The sequence below is a fragment of the Siphateles boraxobius genome, unplaced genomic scaffold (assembly GCF_051911475.1).
Source record: "Siphateles boraxobius isolate OS27281-9 unplaced genomic scaffold, OSU_SipBor_1 9, whole genome shotgun sequence".
NCBI lineage: Eukaryota > Metazoa > Chordata > Actinopteri > Cypriniformes > Leuciscidae > Siphateles > Siphateles boraxobius.
The window spans coordinates 16,000,742-16,017,837 of NW_027509219.1; the positions used below are offsets into that span (position 1 = coordinate 16,000,742).

At 38.4% G+C, this 17,096-nt stretch overlaps 1 protein-coding gene across 15 annotated transcripts in view; it reads left to right on the forward strand.

Annotated features, from left to right (window-relative positions):
* Window positions 1-351: 351 nt before the first annotated feature.
* The window catches only part of pbx3b (pre-B-cell leukemia homeobox 3b), a 96,876-nt gene continuing 80,131 nt past the window's right edge, over window positions 352-17,096 (forward strand). For 6 of the 15 annotated variants that reach the window (XM_077222849.1, XM_077222857.1, XM_077222862.1 and 3 more), the window contains exons 1-2: window positions 4,645-6,972; window positions 7,712-7,785. In XM_077222849.1, the coding sequence (XP_077078964.1) occupies window positions 6,776-6,972; window positions 7,712-7,785 (271 nt within the window). In that variant the 5' untranslated portion in view covers window positions 4,645-6,775. Of the gene's footprint in view, window positions 421-2,046; window positions 2,194-3,674; window positions 3,786-4,644; window positions 6,973-7,711; window positions 7,786-9,436; window positions 9,655-17,096 lie in introns of those variants that run through there. The other 9 variants (XM_077222847.1, XM_077222851.1, XM_077222848.1 and 6 more) reach the window with 8 other exon arrangements.

Here is a 17,096-nt window from a genome sequence, read left to right on the forward strand (position 1 = left end):
AATATGACATAAGAAATAGTGATGTATCTTTTAGTCATTATAACATTACTTGGTCAAAGAAGTTGCAGAGACACTCTACTGAAAAAATAAATAAATACTTATCACTACTTTTAGTTAGTTACTGCCCAACAATGGCCTTCTTAAACATAAAGCATGCCTGATGGTAACATTGACATATGACCGGTAAATGAATAAACAAACACATAAACTAGATAAGAGACTGGTGCTAACATAGTTAGTAACGTCTCTGGCACTGTCCGGTCGAGTCATTTCCTCCAATCTTCCTCAGCAACAGGACATGACTTGGCGACATATAGACGAGAGACTATTGAGTTGCTAGACTACTTGTGCTGTAACCCGGGCAATCAGACCGAGAGCAATGTTCAGGAGTTCAACTGGAATCTTAAACACATTGTGAAGGTATGTTTGCGTTTTTTAGGCAATTTGACTATAAAATGAAAGGAAATAAAGCAATATAGCAACACAATGTGTTTATTGTTAAATCCTCTCCTAAATTTCTTCTTAATTTAAAAAAGTAACATTTTAAACTGAGATGTAAACTTATTCTATCAATAAGTTAGCATTTATTTGCATAACTTTTCAATACTAATAATATCTTTCCATCAATTCTTCCAATCTCTGACCCGAATAGAGAGTAAAATGAATTGGGAGGCACTTTAAGGCTACACATTCGTAACTTACTCCACTGGAACTCCACTCCACCCCTCACTAAACAAGCCACTCTATCAGTAAATGCTAATCTCCTAATTAACAAGCTAATTAGGTAATTATGGCTTTGCAGAAGGATGCCTAAATGAATTATGACAACACAGTCACTGCTTTCTGAGACACCTGTGGGCCCCTTTTTGGCTGTCACCACACACACAAAAAAAAAAGTAAGGTGACAGCCTGTTCGGTTTTGAAAAAACTTAATTCTCTTGGAAATGATGTGTATGTTATGAGACAGGGGCTATTTGTTTTGAGACTGTCAATTAAACCTGTCAGATAAGAACGATTTTATGACTAATTAGCACCCCATATGCATAAATAAGCTGTATATAATAAAGTATTTATTAAACATTGAAGAGATAAATGGAAGCTATGTTGTATGTGCTGGCTTTTTCCTTAATCATTGCATTAATGATATATAAACATACATTTACATATTAATGTTATTATTTAACACAATTTTTCTTATGTAACTCATGCTTTTTGTAATATTTTAGGTTAGGCTACACTTTATTTCGATGCACTTCAGACATTCTACTAACTATAAGTAACTTGTCAACTACATGTCAACTAACTCGTATAGTATTACTCTTATAGTAGACTGTTAGGTTAGGGTTTGGGTTAGTAGAATAAGTCGACATGTTCTTGCAAATTTACTTATAGTCAGAATGTTGAGAATCCATCAAAATAAAGAGTTAGCCGATATTAAGCAGACGGTGTACTAATACTCTAATGGAGTTAGTTGACATGTACAGTATAGTTGCAAAATTACTTGTAGTTATTAGAATGTCTAAAGTGGACCATGGAAATAAAGTATTTTATTATATTATGTCTGATACGATAGAGAATATAATCTGATATTATAAACACACACACACACATACTATATGGAGTCACCACTTGGGGTGAAAAATTGTATGTGTAGGAAAAAAAGCCTGGTGTGCTCATTAGTGAAAATAATCATGAACGGTGGGCTTCTTTCCAAGAGCAATAATATCAACAGTTACCACTGACAACAGCGAGATTACCGTGGCCATATTTGGCAGAAACTTCAGCTGATATTTTCAAGACGCTCGGATTATAAGCAGTACTGCATTGCACGATTTTCAGTACTCACTGCTTAAATGCTCAAACGATTCAAACTGCTGTTGAATTATGATTTCATTACTCATTCTCCATAAATTCACCTTTTCAAGTCGGTTGAAGGAAGTGGGCAGTAAACATCCAATAATAGAAATTGTGTTTATGTCATTATGTAAGCATGGCATCATGACCACAATAAGCTGAAGTGTCTTTTTTCCCCCCTCCCACCAAAAGATTTCCTGTCATACTCGGGGAAAATGAATTATGTTGACATATGGCTGAAAACAATGGTGGAAAGGCATGCAACGCATGGCAATGAAGAATCATGCAGTGTTGTGGAGGAGAGGATCTGGAGCTGTTCCTTTGAGCCCTCTATGACAGGTATACAGAGCCACCTGACAGCACAGTATTTCAGTGATAAATGCAGTGGGTCTGGGACTTCCATTCACTAAACTCAGGAGTGTGCCGGGCTGATACTTCAAGGTCAAGTGAATATGAAAGAGTCGAGCCACACAGCTTGCTAAAAAGAACGAGAGAGCGAGCGTCTCTTGCCGCCTCCTCAACTTCGACAACTTCTAAATGTTATGTTGCTTAAATTCATGTGACGTGCTTTATAAGCACAGATGTTGTGTTACAGCATCGTTCCGTGATTATTGGATGCTTGTGATTTTAAAAATCCATAATCTGTCAGCCGCACATGCTATATTCAATCCAGTTCATTTACACACTGATAATAAAAATGACAACGCTTATATAAAAACGATGGTGAAACTCTGCGTGATACACACACACACACACACACACGCACACGCACGCACACACGCACGCACACACACGCACTCAGTCGCAGCCAAAACAATTGAATTACAGGGCTTGTGGCATGTTGTCTTACTCTGTGATATGTGTGAAATGGTTAATTAAAGGTGAGCTCATTATTCTTGCTCAGGATCCAGTAACTGTGTTAACATGATCCATGACTAATATATCACCCACTTATTGCACCCGAAGAATTGAATCAATTGCTCTGAACACCAATTCATACACAAGAGTTGAAGTAAATATGCCACTATAAATTCTACTGTTTGATCTGTATTGTTCAGGAGGATGCGTGTAAATCAAAAGCCTATGTTTGTATATTAAACATGGTATCAAACTATAACAGAACAAAATCATGTTGTGGTGTATTTAAGCGAAATCGCCTAATATCACATTTAACTACTGAACCTGATGGGGGATGTATCTCAAATGTTGCTATAATGTTTCCATATTTACCTGTTACAAATTAAAGTCGTTTAGAAATAAAGAATTTGAATGTAAACATGTACGAATGAATTCAAACTGCAAAACAATTCCAAACAAATGCAAAACAAATACATAAAACAAGCAATAAAAAAAGCCAGATAACCATATTTTGGGGGAAACTTGTACCAAATTTGCGTTACAACAATCCCCTATACACTTCTACTAATTTTCTACTTACATTAAAAAAAAAACGTGTTCAATATGTATTGATTATCATGAAGCTCTTAAAGCTCCAGGCATGCTGACAGATTCTTCAGCGCTTTTCGCATTGTTTATCCTCAACTGGATCATCCCAGAGGAAGTTTTGATTTTCTGCATATCTGATTATTCGCTCTTTAATTAGCCTGCGTTAATTTCCCGTGTTGCGTGTGTCAGTGATGGAGGCAGTCCACAGGGCCTTCAGTCAGTACATGCACTATATGGAACGGGACTTTCTGGTGCCAGCTTTCACAAATTCTCAGCATAGCATCACGTTGTTGCCTTTGGAAGGGTGTCTGATTGACTTTCTTGCTGTGCAAAAATTAACAGCTCTGTTTCCTCTGTATGTGTCTCTGATTCAGAGTAATTAGTCCCATCACATCAGAGGCTGTCATGTCACAAGTGCAACCCTGCAGAAATGCATTACCTCAACGGTGGCACCAGAGGATTTCATGATGAATATTAACCCGTAGGTAGGTACATATAGTATCTGGTTGCAATGTGTGGGTTTTCTTTTCACTCACACATGAAATGAAATCAGATCGTTTGTCTATAGGTCATTTATTGTTTCAAAAAAAGGTGTTTATTAAAAATCTTTTCTAAACTGATGAAATGCATATTTTTTTAATCGTGAACAAAGTGTTTAAACAAGTTTAATTTGTTAAATAACATTTCAAAGTGTTTAAATAATTTTTTTTGACTGTTATTAGGTCAGGCGGTACAACCTAATAGTCACTGTAAAAGCATATATGATTATGACAACATATTTTTTTTACATTGCTTTAACTCATCAAAATAAGTTAAGCAAAATTTAAGGCAACTTTTTTTATTTTTTCTTTGCTTTGTACTGTAGTTGTACCACCTGACATGGAAAGTGTACCAACCCATACTTGAAATTAGCAATTTCTTTTACCAGTATTTGAGATAGATCTACAAACCGTTTCACTCTGCCACAAAGATTAGTTGGGGTCCTTTGGATGGTTATCGCATTTACTGTTATTACCTTATACAATCACGATAAAAGAGCCATGTTTGAGAATATACAATATTTCAATTATCTCAACAGTAACAATATTTATATATTAGGTTTCAAACCTAAAATTATGCCACAGTCTTATTCTTTTTATTTTTTATTATAAAGACAATATTTTAGATATTTTTTTAATCTGTTCATTTGTTCAGGGAGTTGCACCACCTGACATTTTTGGGGTTTAAGATAACAAAAAATTATATGTATTATTTAAATGGACTAAAAATTAATTCAAACTAAATATGTTTTGTAGAATAAAGTGATATCATTAATTTATCAAATTATTTTAAAAGGAAATAATGCACTTGGACACAAAAATATGCACATCATGTCATTTACCCTAATGAAAACGAGAATAAACAGTGTCACAAATGCTTTTAACCCCTGTAAATATACATTAGTCATTACAACATGCAAATAAAATAGACAAAAATGAAATTAAAAAAAGTGAATTGATTAATAAACAGTAGAAAAATAAAAAAGTTAAAGTTTCTTATAAGGATGTACAAATACATTTTAGTAGACCTAAAATATACACATAATCAAATAATGTAAATCTGTATGGTGGAGTTGGCACATGTATTTCCCTCTGTAGCCAGTTTTGGTCTGTGAGAAGCTCTTATTTACCTCAGCACAAGAACAAAAAGCAAAACGGTTTAGGTGTATGACATTGAACAAAAGACGCGTAGCCCATTTTAAAGCTCAGCAACGGCAGAACATGAAATGTAGCGATTTGGAATAGGAAATAAAGTGATTTGGCGGGAAAGCCACCGTGGGTTTAGTACAGGCGTGTGTAAGAAGCGAGGCAACCGGAGGAAGGCGCAGAAATGTTTCAGTGTGTCTCTTTGCTTCGAGCCCACAGCGCACAGTCTGCTACCATAGCAACTGCCGATGAGTTCTGCAGCGCAGCGCCGCCTGCTTTTGCAGTAGATGTCACCCTTGGCAACGGCCAATCAGAAGTTGATATCTCTCTGTACAACCGTAGCAAAGGTATTGAGCTCTGTAGGCGGGCGTTCGTGATCAGCGGGAGTCACCCATTGGTCTTTCGGGCCGCCCCTCAAAGACGGACTCTTCACTGATTGGTTCAAGGCGTCTATTTCCAATATTATAAACATGTCCTCTGCTTTCCTGCCCCTGCAAGCACGGCTTGTTGGAGGCGACCATACTATGGTGTAAGGAAGCGAGGGGGCCCGTGCAATTCATTATTAGTTTGAATCAGACAATATAAAACTCCGACCTTTTGTTTGTTTTATTGGAAATGGGTATAATGTAACGGCATCTCAGTGCACGGGCACGCTTTTAAATGAGGCACGCGTAAAGTGGAGACTTAAACGCTGTTGATTTGATGTTCTGCTCTCATCATTATCATCACCAGCAGTATCATTAGTAGCTAACTGGCATTTTGTTTTCGGGGGCTTCGGCTAGAAGTGACAAGAATCTAAGACCCCTCCTCTGCAGGGCGGAGCGTGCATTTTGATGTCGATTTTGTATCTTTTTTTCTTCTCTGACACGTCCGCACTGAGTGAATGGCATTGGCACATTGTCAATCGCTCACTACCGCTACCATCAAACAACATAAAGCACACACAGCCCGCGCGCTCGACTCATAAATTTCCGCCAGCAGATATTTTTGCGCATCGCTTTATGGCGCGTGATTAATTTTTTCGCCGGTTTTTCTATTTGCCCTATTGAAAGTGAGAAAAACTTTTTATACATTTTTATATTTTTTTCCTACAATCTTTATAGCTCTGGTCGCCGGTGCTGATGGTTTAATTTATTTCGCGCGGCTTCTTTTATTTTCTTATATTTTATTTTTTTTGAAAAAAAAGGCAATATTTTGCCAGTTGTTCACACGCAGTGTGCTTGTTTTTAATTACATAATCATTAATTTTGATTAATTATTACTTTCCATCAGAGGCATGGGATGTTTTGTTTGCAACTCTTTGTAATACTACGGATTTGTCCAAGTTTCCAAGAAGTGCACAAGGCGAAATTATCCTAAGAAGACTGCAAATAAGAATTCCAGACATCTGCAAAGGACCCCAGCTCTTCAAAGAAAAAAGACAAATTGGCATGAAGATTCGGACAGGATTGAACGGGAAACCGCTGTCACTTGAATGCTGAAGTTTACTTAAATAATAGACAAGAAATATCATCGCTAATTTTTCTCCAATGGACATTCATACACGAGGATCAAAGACGATTTAAATCTTTTTCCATAAAGTGATTCCTGGGACTTCAATTCCACTATATTTCATCCAGCGATTTATTGTATTTGCCGCGTTGCTTCACGGTCAATATTTTGTGCACGATAGCGACCCGTTAAACACCGCACATGAAATAATCAAGTTGTTTTTGCATGTGCATTCTCCGAGTTTCTTTCACCCATCTCAGTGACTGAGCAAGAGCGCATTGATTGTGTTGCGGCGGACTATGGACGAGCAAGCCCGGATCATGCAGGCTCTCGGCGGTGTCAGCCTGGCCGGTCACTCGGTACAGGGAGGCATGGCTCTGCCGCCTCCTCATGGACACGACGGAACCGATGGGGATGGAAGAAAACAAGACATCGGTGACATTCTGCATCAGATCATGACCATCACCGACCAAAGCCTGGACGAGGCGCAAGCAAAGTTGGTGCATTTTTCTTGATAGCTAAACGTTTTCATTGTCTTGTTTTGAGAATCTTTTATATGTATGTTCTCTCCTTTTATTTTTATACGATATCTTATAGTGCTAACATTTACACGTCACAATAGATAACTTTTATTTGACAGTAGTGTCCACTTATTGAAACTCTTGTCCCAACAGTAGCATAATCTTCACAAATGTTACCATAGTAAAACCTTGAGTCACGTTTGCATATGAAATCAAGGTGGCCATATCGCAGGTTGAAATCATATTTTTTGTAGCCTATTTTTCAAGTTGTAAAGTTTAAGACAAAATATCACTTACTGTTCACTAAACTTGTGTACTGAAATATTCAAAATAGCCTCTCTGTCTTTCACTTTGAGAAAGACGCACAGGTAAAGTAGCCTACACATGTGGGCATCTCATTCAAAGTTTCTACATCACACTTTACTACTTCTAAGGCCTTGACACTTTCACAGCCCTTATAGCAACTAAAAAATAAATAAAAAAAAACTTAGTTGAGAATTAAGAGAAATATTAGTCATTTTACGTAGCCTTGTTTTGAACTTTTGTGATGAGTATAGCCATGTTTGCCACTGTACGTTTATCATCACTGTCAAACTAATGCAGTTTAAGTGTCAATTTAAACTCAATACTTGTCTTATAAAGTTTCATTGCGACAGAATTATGAGTTTTAAGTGACTATATATCAATCTCGTCTCTTGCTCCCAAATGGCACAGGAAACATGGGCTCAACTGTCACAGAATGAAGCCAGCCCTCTTCAGTGTGCTCTGCGAGATCAAAGAGAAAACAGGTAAGATTATACATACCCTAACAAAAAAAGCAAAATTACCTGCAGACATCTTAAGGGAAAAAAGAAAGAAAAAAAAGCAACAGTAGCTACAATGCCACTAATCCTTCAGACACCGCCATCTTTACTGGTGTATTTTTTTTTATTTGGTCGTCAGCGGAGTCCAGTTGTAGCTACCAAGCCATAACCAGCATCCACATTCTCTGCTTCTCACTTCTGAACATGAATAGTCATAATTGGATGTATCAGCATAGAGAGCGAAATATGATGATGAGCTTTCCCCCCCTCTGCGTTGCATCGTGAGGCTGAACTGAGTGCCTTCTTTTGGGGGCATGTGTGAGAGAGGCACCCCGGCAGTTCCCTTGTTTACAGCGCGCTATTCTCCCACCGTCCGTTTAATCTTTCAAGTTGGTTCAGTTCATTTGGTGAATTGCTAGACAATTATGCATCTTCGGGATATTCAGCATTTGTCATTGAGGATATGGTTCGTGCGGTGTTGGTATTGTATATCAGCCTTGTTTTGCTCAACTGTGCCATTGCAAGCTCAGTGAGCGTTTACGCGTGTCCGTGGTTCGGAGAGCGGTCCAATTCCTGCGCTCCTCTGCCTAATTATGCGACCAATTTACTGGATAATTATTGGCACTATCGGCGGTCCTGCAGTTAATTATTGCCCCCGTTTTATTATGAAAGACGCCAGCGCTGTGAAGGTTACATCGTTCACCGACACGTGCAGACGCTTGGCGTTATGGTGCGTTATTGTTGTGTTAAATCGGACTGTGACCAGGAGTGATCGATATGCCATTTATTATTGTTTGGTGTTAGTCTAACCTGTAAAATATATTTAGATGACTTAGTTTAGATTGGAAAATGTTTTTAGTGTTATACAGCAATTTTGCTTTATCTTGTCATGATCATTTATGCAATGCTCTCATTTGTGCCTGTTTAGAGTTTCATCTTGATTTTCTTTATCAGTAATTGAATGCAAAGTGGTTGAGAAAGTGTAATGAACTGCAGGTTGTCACTTTTTCACCACCTTACAATTTTAAAACTACAGCTAAACGTGGTTTAATCGTTGATTCGTATTATTATTTACTTTTAACTAACAATTGATGGAGATCTTATAACTAATTATTTATTTATTATTATTATTAATATTATTATTTTTTAAATTTCTGCGTTTGTCTAAAACAAAACGTTGACCCTGAGTTGCAAGCTTACTTTAACACCATTTAGGGACCTTTTATGTATTACATGTTGCAGCAGAAGTACGAAACGCACGTTATTTTTCGAAGTGTTTACTTATTACACCACATGTAGCCTATTTGTTGGAATTAGAAGTGTCAAAAATATTTTTGAGGGCATGTGCATCTCTATACCAAACAGAAATATTCCTTCCCCACTTTTTCTGACACTCAAGCACCTCTGAAATAGTCTGTCGCGCGCGCACTGTAAATGAAGTCCAATGACAGATACAACATCAATTCAGCACGTGCGTTACCAAGGCTATACCGCCTGCCCCAATGACACGGAACATTAGCATATGTCACTGTCTCACAAAAGATAGTTTTTTTTTTCTTTGAGGGAGAAATCAGCACCCGTTGAAGCAGAATCAATTCAGTACGTCCAGTAGCTTAGTGGATGTAATTTAATGTGCAGTTTTCCTTTATGCTGCGACGGTTAACACAGGCGCGTGATGTGCTCATAGGCGCGCGCGTTCTGCAATCACGCATGGCGCAGGTATAAAGAGAGAATGACCACATTACCAGATATGCAGAATCCAGAGAGACCCTTAGATAATGGGCTTTTAACAGGAATGTGCAGTATGTATTTCTGGATAATGCGCAAGGAGAATAGCAGAGCGAAATCCGTAAGGTGAGCCCAAAACACAATGGCAAACACACTGAACTTTAGTCTTTACTTTTTATGTTTAGAAATGTGATTCTTTAATAGCATGTTGAAATAGTAATGTTTTTAAAATATTATTTTAGTTATGTTTTAATCACCTTTATCATATCTATATTTATGAACTTTGTAAATTAACAAACGATTCATTTCATTTTTGAAAAAGAAAAGAGATAGTTATTTCACATAGAGCCTTAATGTAGTTTTGGGACTATGATAATGGCAGCAATGTAATAACATTTGAATATCAGTTTGTGTGTTTATCTCGTCTCTGTTTGGTTGTATCGGCAGAATAGTGCTTTGCCAGATTTGTGGCCTTTGTGGCTTATAAGCAGAAGTGACTGGAGGAAGATCATAAAACTTAATGAACTTCTCGGCTGTTGGAGGTCTCAACTGTGGGAGGGCAAGGCCCTGCTCCACCGCCCGGTCTGCTTGAGTTGTTCTTTATGCCTGTCCAAAAACAGAAAGAATGAGGAGCAAAATAGAAAGAAAGAAATTGATTACTAAATGCTGTGGCTGTATCTTAATGTAGCTGTTAATGTAAGCCGTAGCTTAATGTAGCTACCGTTGCTGTTGTGTCTTAAGAAAAGATGGATTGTTGCAAGTAGAGAGGATATTTACATATGTGAATCTGGTGTGAGGTAATTTCAAATAATATTTCAGTATATTAAATTTTATATTTACTTAAATCTCAGTACCTTTCAACTATATATATATTTGTGTGTGTGTGTGTGTGTGTGTGTGTAATATTATCTCAAAAACTTTTGTTGGATTGTGTGATATATAGTTGGACACATGCAGTACTTTTCTTTAAAATTCTATTGTTGTTTTTAAACAATTCAAATACCGTTAAATGTAAGCACATTTATAGCATTTTCATATAAAACCTTTTTTATATTTAATTTTACATTGTACATGTATTTTCATTATTATAAAGCCAACTCCAGCTGTTGACTGTGTTTCCATATGCACCTATCATGTTACGTTTAATACAGCTATGTCCCTTATTGCATTATAGCTCTAATTAAATATGCATAAAGAGTAGAGTCCCTAAGTATGCTAATTATTTAAATGAGCTTGTTTACTAGCTCAGTTGCTGTAATCTCGGTTAATCCCTTTGACGCTGCCTGTTTGAATGGTCCCCCCCCCCCCCTTAACGCATCCAGAATAATTTCCTAACAAGCTTCTCTCTGCTAATTTGTTTATTAACTCACAAGTGAAAATAAGCATGATATTTTCTTACTCTGTACATATTTGTTTGCTTTTCTTTGTTAAAATTAAAATTGTTAATTTTTTTTTTAAAAGTAGACAGTGTAGAACAACCGGTACTTACATTTTCTTGCTATAGTGTGTAGGTCTTGAGAGATGAGGAAAGCTGTCGTTTTTTTTCCCCTCAGTGCGATACTTTGTTTTTTTTTCTTTCTCCACAAGCCCGTTGAAGGACATTGTCTCATCAGAGTGATAAGAGAGACTTTCACTGATAAGCATGCTACTACTCGTTGTTGTTGTTTTTTTGTGTGTTTTTTTTTCAGCCAAACACATCTTCTGTGAGGCTTTTTTCCCCTCTAACACACCACACACATACCTAGTGAACACCTTGTGTCAGAGCGGTATGTATTTTGCTTATCGCACTCAACAGATGCGTAGAAGAAATGAGGAGTTGAGAGGTTCTTGTCAGGATTTGATGCCGTTGCAGTGAGAGGAAATCTGTGAAAATGGAAACCTATGACATGATTAAGTTCCTGATAGTTATTGGATGATGCGTGCACGATTAGCGCATGCAGTCTCTGCAACTTGTTGTACATGTCGGACATGTTCTGTCAATCTACGACTGCCATGGAGATTTTAGTGTTACGTTTAGCTAATTTATAAAAGAACATAACAAAACTTCAACGTTGCGTCACAGCTCATTTAATAGTTATTTTTTGTAAATAGAAGTTTTCATCATTGAACTTAGTGTGTGTGATATTGATATTGTACAGTTTATGTCATGCAGTCACTGCTAAATGTATCTCTCTTTTTATACAGTAAGAGAAAATGTTAACAACTGCCAGTGCTGATGTATGAATAAGTTCCAATCGGAGAGATTTCTTGGCCTTGTATTTGTGAATCGCAGCAGAGAACAGAGCTTTGAAAAGATAAAACATTGATTGTTGCTTTTGGATCTGATGCAAAGCGGGCTTAAAGGCGAAAAGGGGTAAATCAAACCTGAAGTGTTTGTACTGTAACTATGTAAACAGTGAGAAGGAAAAGCTGTGTATGTACATCTGTTTGTAGAGCGAGCGAACAGAGATGTGACTTCGGGATGCTTGAGTGTGTACCTTTGCCTTGACTATGAGAATGTCAGGGATGTACACAACATATACACCCTGAAACTGATATGTAGATACGCGGAGAGAGTCTAGATCTCTCTTATCACTCATTCCGAAGGTTGTGAATGACAACCATCATGTTGACGAGTACAAAAACGTGCCGAGTTGATTGTCAGATTAACCACAGATTACTGCAAATTCTTGTTGGGCTGATAGGTTCGAGTTGTTTTTGGGATCCCCGGGGCACTGCGGAGAATCGGCATGAAAAAAAAATTTTTCAAAGAGTGGCTGGGCTAGATGATGTGTGTGTGAGAGAGAGAGAGAGAGAGAGAGAGAGGGGGGGGGGGGGTGGAAGAGGAGAGGAGAGAGATACATACATAGTGGATAAATGGATAGAAGCGTTTTGCAATGCAAAGCTGTCTGTAGTGTTGGGGAGTTTTCTTGGCACTCCACTAACTGCTACTGGAGGCCCTGAGTAGATTTCCCCATTGCTAATGCCCTAGAAGTATTAATTCACTTTGATATGCTAATTAGAGGGCATTATGCAAGAAATGAGATTAAGTGGCAGCGTGAAGTCATTTGCCTGTCAGTAAATTGAGTGTTTTTAGCAGGAGGGGTTTGTTTTTTTTTCTTCTCCTCCACTTTCTCTCGCTTTTGCATTTAAATGAATCAAATGAAAGGAATGTGGCAGAATGCTTGAAAATCATTTTTTTGTTAGCAGATGCTGTTTTTTTTCTTTTTCTTTTTTGCTTTCTCAGTCTCTCTCTCTCTCTCTCTCTCTCTCTCTCTCTCTCTCTCTCTCTCTCTCTCTCTCTCTTCCATTTGAATTTTTTAGGTATCTGTTTTTCCAAGGTCTCTTAAGCGTGTTTCATTTACATACTATTCTGCCCCCCCCCCCCATATAATCATTATAACACCATTATACAACGTCACCCACTCCAGCTAACATGGTCGGGTCAGATTATTGGGCGGCATAATTAACAAATCAGATTATTTTAGTTTAATGTCTGCGGTGCCATTAAGATATAATGTGTCTGATCCGGGCTACAGCGATGGAGGAATCCCAGCACAAAGGGGGAAAGAAGCCTTAATGTGTGGAGAATAAACTTGTCTGGTTTGTTTCGAGAGGGAATACAGAAGTGCAGCAGCGAATTGAGGAAGACCTCTGCTGGGTTGACTGTGTGCTAATCAGACAGTGAGTGTGTGCGTGTGTGTTTGGGTTGTTTGCTTTCTCTCCGCCGGTAGAGAGCAGGGCTGGCGGCAGCAGTGGCAGATGCAGCGGGAGCAGCGAGGAATAACAAAGGTGAAAGATTACCTCCATATGGCATTTCTGACCAGGAAAGAGAGAAAGAAGGGAGGAGAGGGTTAGGTGTGCTCCGAAGCAACACTCCTTTCTGAAGTGAGGTTTAATCAATACAGAGAGATTACAGAAAACTATTACAGGGCCAAAATCATAGGCTCCTCTTTCTCTCTCGGTTTCTCTCCTCTTCTCTTGTTTGCTGCCTCGGCGGCGGCTGCCTGCCTATTGACTTGTTGTTTTTCTGACCTTTGACTCGTCAAGTTCAGAAACGGGAGGTCTGGAGGAGAGACTGCAGGAAGCTGGCAGTGTGGCCCCTGCTGTGCTGTTCCCCTCACACACACACACACACACACACACACACACACACACACACACACACACACACACACACACACACACACACACACACACACACACACACACACACACACACACACACACACGTACGCTATTTTTCAGCAAAGGGCTGTGTTGTTATTTGTGCGTCTGCGGCAAGACCCTTCTTTGTGCACTCTGAACCGGCTGAATTAATTTGTAGGCACCATCGTAATTAACCACATGCAAGGCCGGCTAAAAGCATTACCTTGAAAAAATGGAATGCATGGATTTCTAGAGTAAGCGTTTCTTAAACCCTCGGGGACCATTCATTTTGAGGCGCCCCGACAAAGCGGTAATGAGCCAACTAAATCTAGCCTGAAGTTAATTTGACATCTGCGGGGTTATTGTTGTTATTACTTGAATTGTCATATATATATTTTGCTATTTATTTTCTATTTTTTAAATAATAGGAGGAAAAATAACATGAAAGTGATATTTTCAATATCAGTTGATTGGACTATTACTAATGTGGCGGCTTATTTTAATACTCCATGATTACAGATTATTAATTAATGAGAGAACATACTCATTAATTGTTTGCTAATTACGAAATAACAAAGGAGCACTTAACCATGAAACTATGAAAAATTGACTCCGGCTTGCGATCCATATTTGTGTAGGTGGGAAGCCGTGCGTCTCAGTCTCTTTATGACATCATCAAGAGCCCGGTCGTTATGATCCAAAGTAAATATTAGTGAGCGTCGTCCTCCTCTCTCTCCTTTAGTTACAATAGCAAAAGCGCTCTTTTTTTCTTTAGCGAATGCCTGAGTAAATGTATGCAGCCCGCAATAGAAAGCCATTCAGCAGTGGAGACAATTGACTTTGGGCTGCTTTTTGTTCCCGTCTGCCCCAGCGATGCGTCTGCTGTGACAAGATAGTGTAAGGCAGAATGGCTTCTGCTCAGCAGGGCGCCTGGACTCCTGAATGCCGTGGCCTCTCTCTCTCTCTTTATCTCTCTGTCCTTCTCTCTCTTTCTCTGTTTCTTTCCATTACTAGACTTTGTGTTTGAAATCGAGGAAGAGTGACTGCTATCCTCCTTACAGTGCCGTAAAACCCTTTGCTTTTTCCTTTCCGGTAGAAGGTGGGTATGGAAAAGAAAGAGCAGATGAAGGAATTAACAAAATAAAGAGAGAGGGTACAGATGGATGTCAGGCTGGTGAAAGGTAAAAAAAAATACTGCCAAAAAAAAGGAGAGGAGAAAATCTGTAATCGCAAGGTTTCACACGTTTTGAGCATTTGTCTTTTTGAACAAATGTTCCCACTCCGTGCCTTGTCTGAAATATTTTTACATGTATGAGGCTAATCTACTTCTTGTTGCATATGGCAAAGGCTTTGCTGCACAAATAATGCTTCTATGCATAACCGTACATATACTTATCCGCCGTAGTCTTTGTCTGAGGTTTTGTGAAAAACAGCTCAAGTTCTTTGTACTTATTTTTTTTGTTTACATTTTGTGTAGCACATTAGCTATGCAAATAAGCCTTTTATGGCATCACGTTTTGGCAGGTTTATTGGGAAATGTCCCAAATGTACATGTAAATAGACCTTGAGCAATGGCAGAGCTGGTGAAAATGCTGTTTCTTATATGATAAAAAAAAAATAATATTGCTATTGAAATGGCTCTGTCATATGTTTTTTTTTATTGAGAGACAGTCAAGGAAATGAAACCAGGACATGTTGCAGGTCAGATTCAAATCCGTCTTTCCCACATGAATATCAAGGATCAGTGTGTCTAGAGCTACTGCTAACGCTTAGACTTTTACAGTGATCGTGAATCTCAATCTCCTTTGGGTTCAATAAAAGGCATAGTGTCTTGATAGAAAGTGTGACTTTAATAATCCACTGCAGTGTTTCTCAGTATGCGCTCTGTGCATTAGAGAGAGAGAGCATTCAACTCCCCGGAATCTGTACGGCTGTTTGTGGCATTGTCTGTATTTTGCTTGTCTTATTCATAAATTGCCTCTTGACTCCTCAACACACACACACACACGCACACACTGCCAACCCCTTTCCCGTTCTACCCAGTCTAAGATGAGCTCATGTTTCATTTAATTATCTCTGACTTCAGATTGCTCCTGTAGCCTGTATATGAGGAAGTGGACATGAAAAAGTTGCTAAAGATCATTTGAAACTCATGGCCAATCAGAGCAGGATTTCTACAGCCACTTTTCTCATTGTTTTACTTTTGTCTTATATAAAACTACACTAATTCAATATGCTATATGATGAGCCCCCCCCCACCCTGATGATTGACCTACACCTTAACCGGTGTCACATAAATGCTCTCTATATACATACACACACGTTCCTCAGATGCGGTGGCTGGCGCAAACCTCTGATAAATCTCACATCACCTTTGAATTGTCAGCTATCCTTTGCCGTTTAACTAAATTGTGCTCTGTATTGAAACATTAAATTTTCATTTAAAAAAAGTAAATGTTCCCACCCGGCGCTGCTGTTTTAATATTTTACATTGCACCCCCTAGCCCTGTCATCTGTATATGAAATAAGTGCAATTTGTGATGTGTTGTCATCAATAATTTTGTCACCAGGGCGTAAAAGCTGTGAAACACCCATCCACCCACAGCACTGTTTGTGTCGCATGCAGAGCAAACTGTGATGCGATGAGCAATGCTAACGTTGGCCAAACGTTCTGGATATGATATTTGTGTAACTCAATTCATATGCCGCTGTCTAACATGGGTCCCATTTGTTATTGACACTAGGTTCATGGGCTGTTATGTTCAGTTTTATATAGATATTTTCGATATTGCAAGCTGTGGTACTGCATCCAGTAATGGAAATAAAGCCTTTTTTTCTCTTGAATTATTCTCAGTGTTGTGTTACACTGATTTACTTTCAACACGGCACTAAAATAAAGCCATGGTTTTCAACCATGAACACCCTGAAGGCCCGTGAAGGTTCTGTAGGGGGTTCTTAGACTTATACAGAATATTTTAATAATAATTTGTACATACATACAATAATTTGTACATACAAATAATTTGTACATACATCTCAAAAATGTGGTTAATTCATGGTAGAAAGTCACAAAACTCTTCTAATCTGATTCGGTTGATTCGCATAAAACCACCATTTAAAATTGTAACAACACATGGACAATACACTGACACAATAAATGTAAATGCAGTTGAGAGGCTAAGTATTTCTCAAGCAATTTCATATTAGTTGGGTCCTTGGTTTGGGCAAAGGTCAAAAAAGGAAGAGTCCAAATGTTACTGTAAAATGATTGGGGGGGTCATATGTAGGTTTCAAGAACCACGTGGAGAACCATAAACTACAACTGTGCAGTACGTGCAATTATTCCACCTCCACCACTCTTACAGACCTGCAAATAACTCTGGCATGATTATTAATTTTGCAGGTGATTACACAATGCAAGTGCATTACTCAATTCCTTC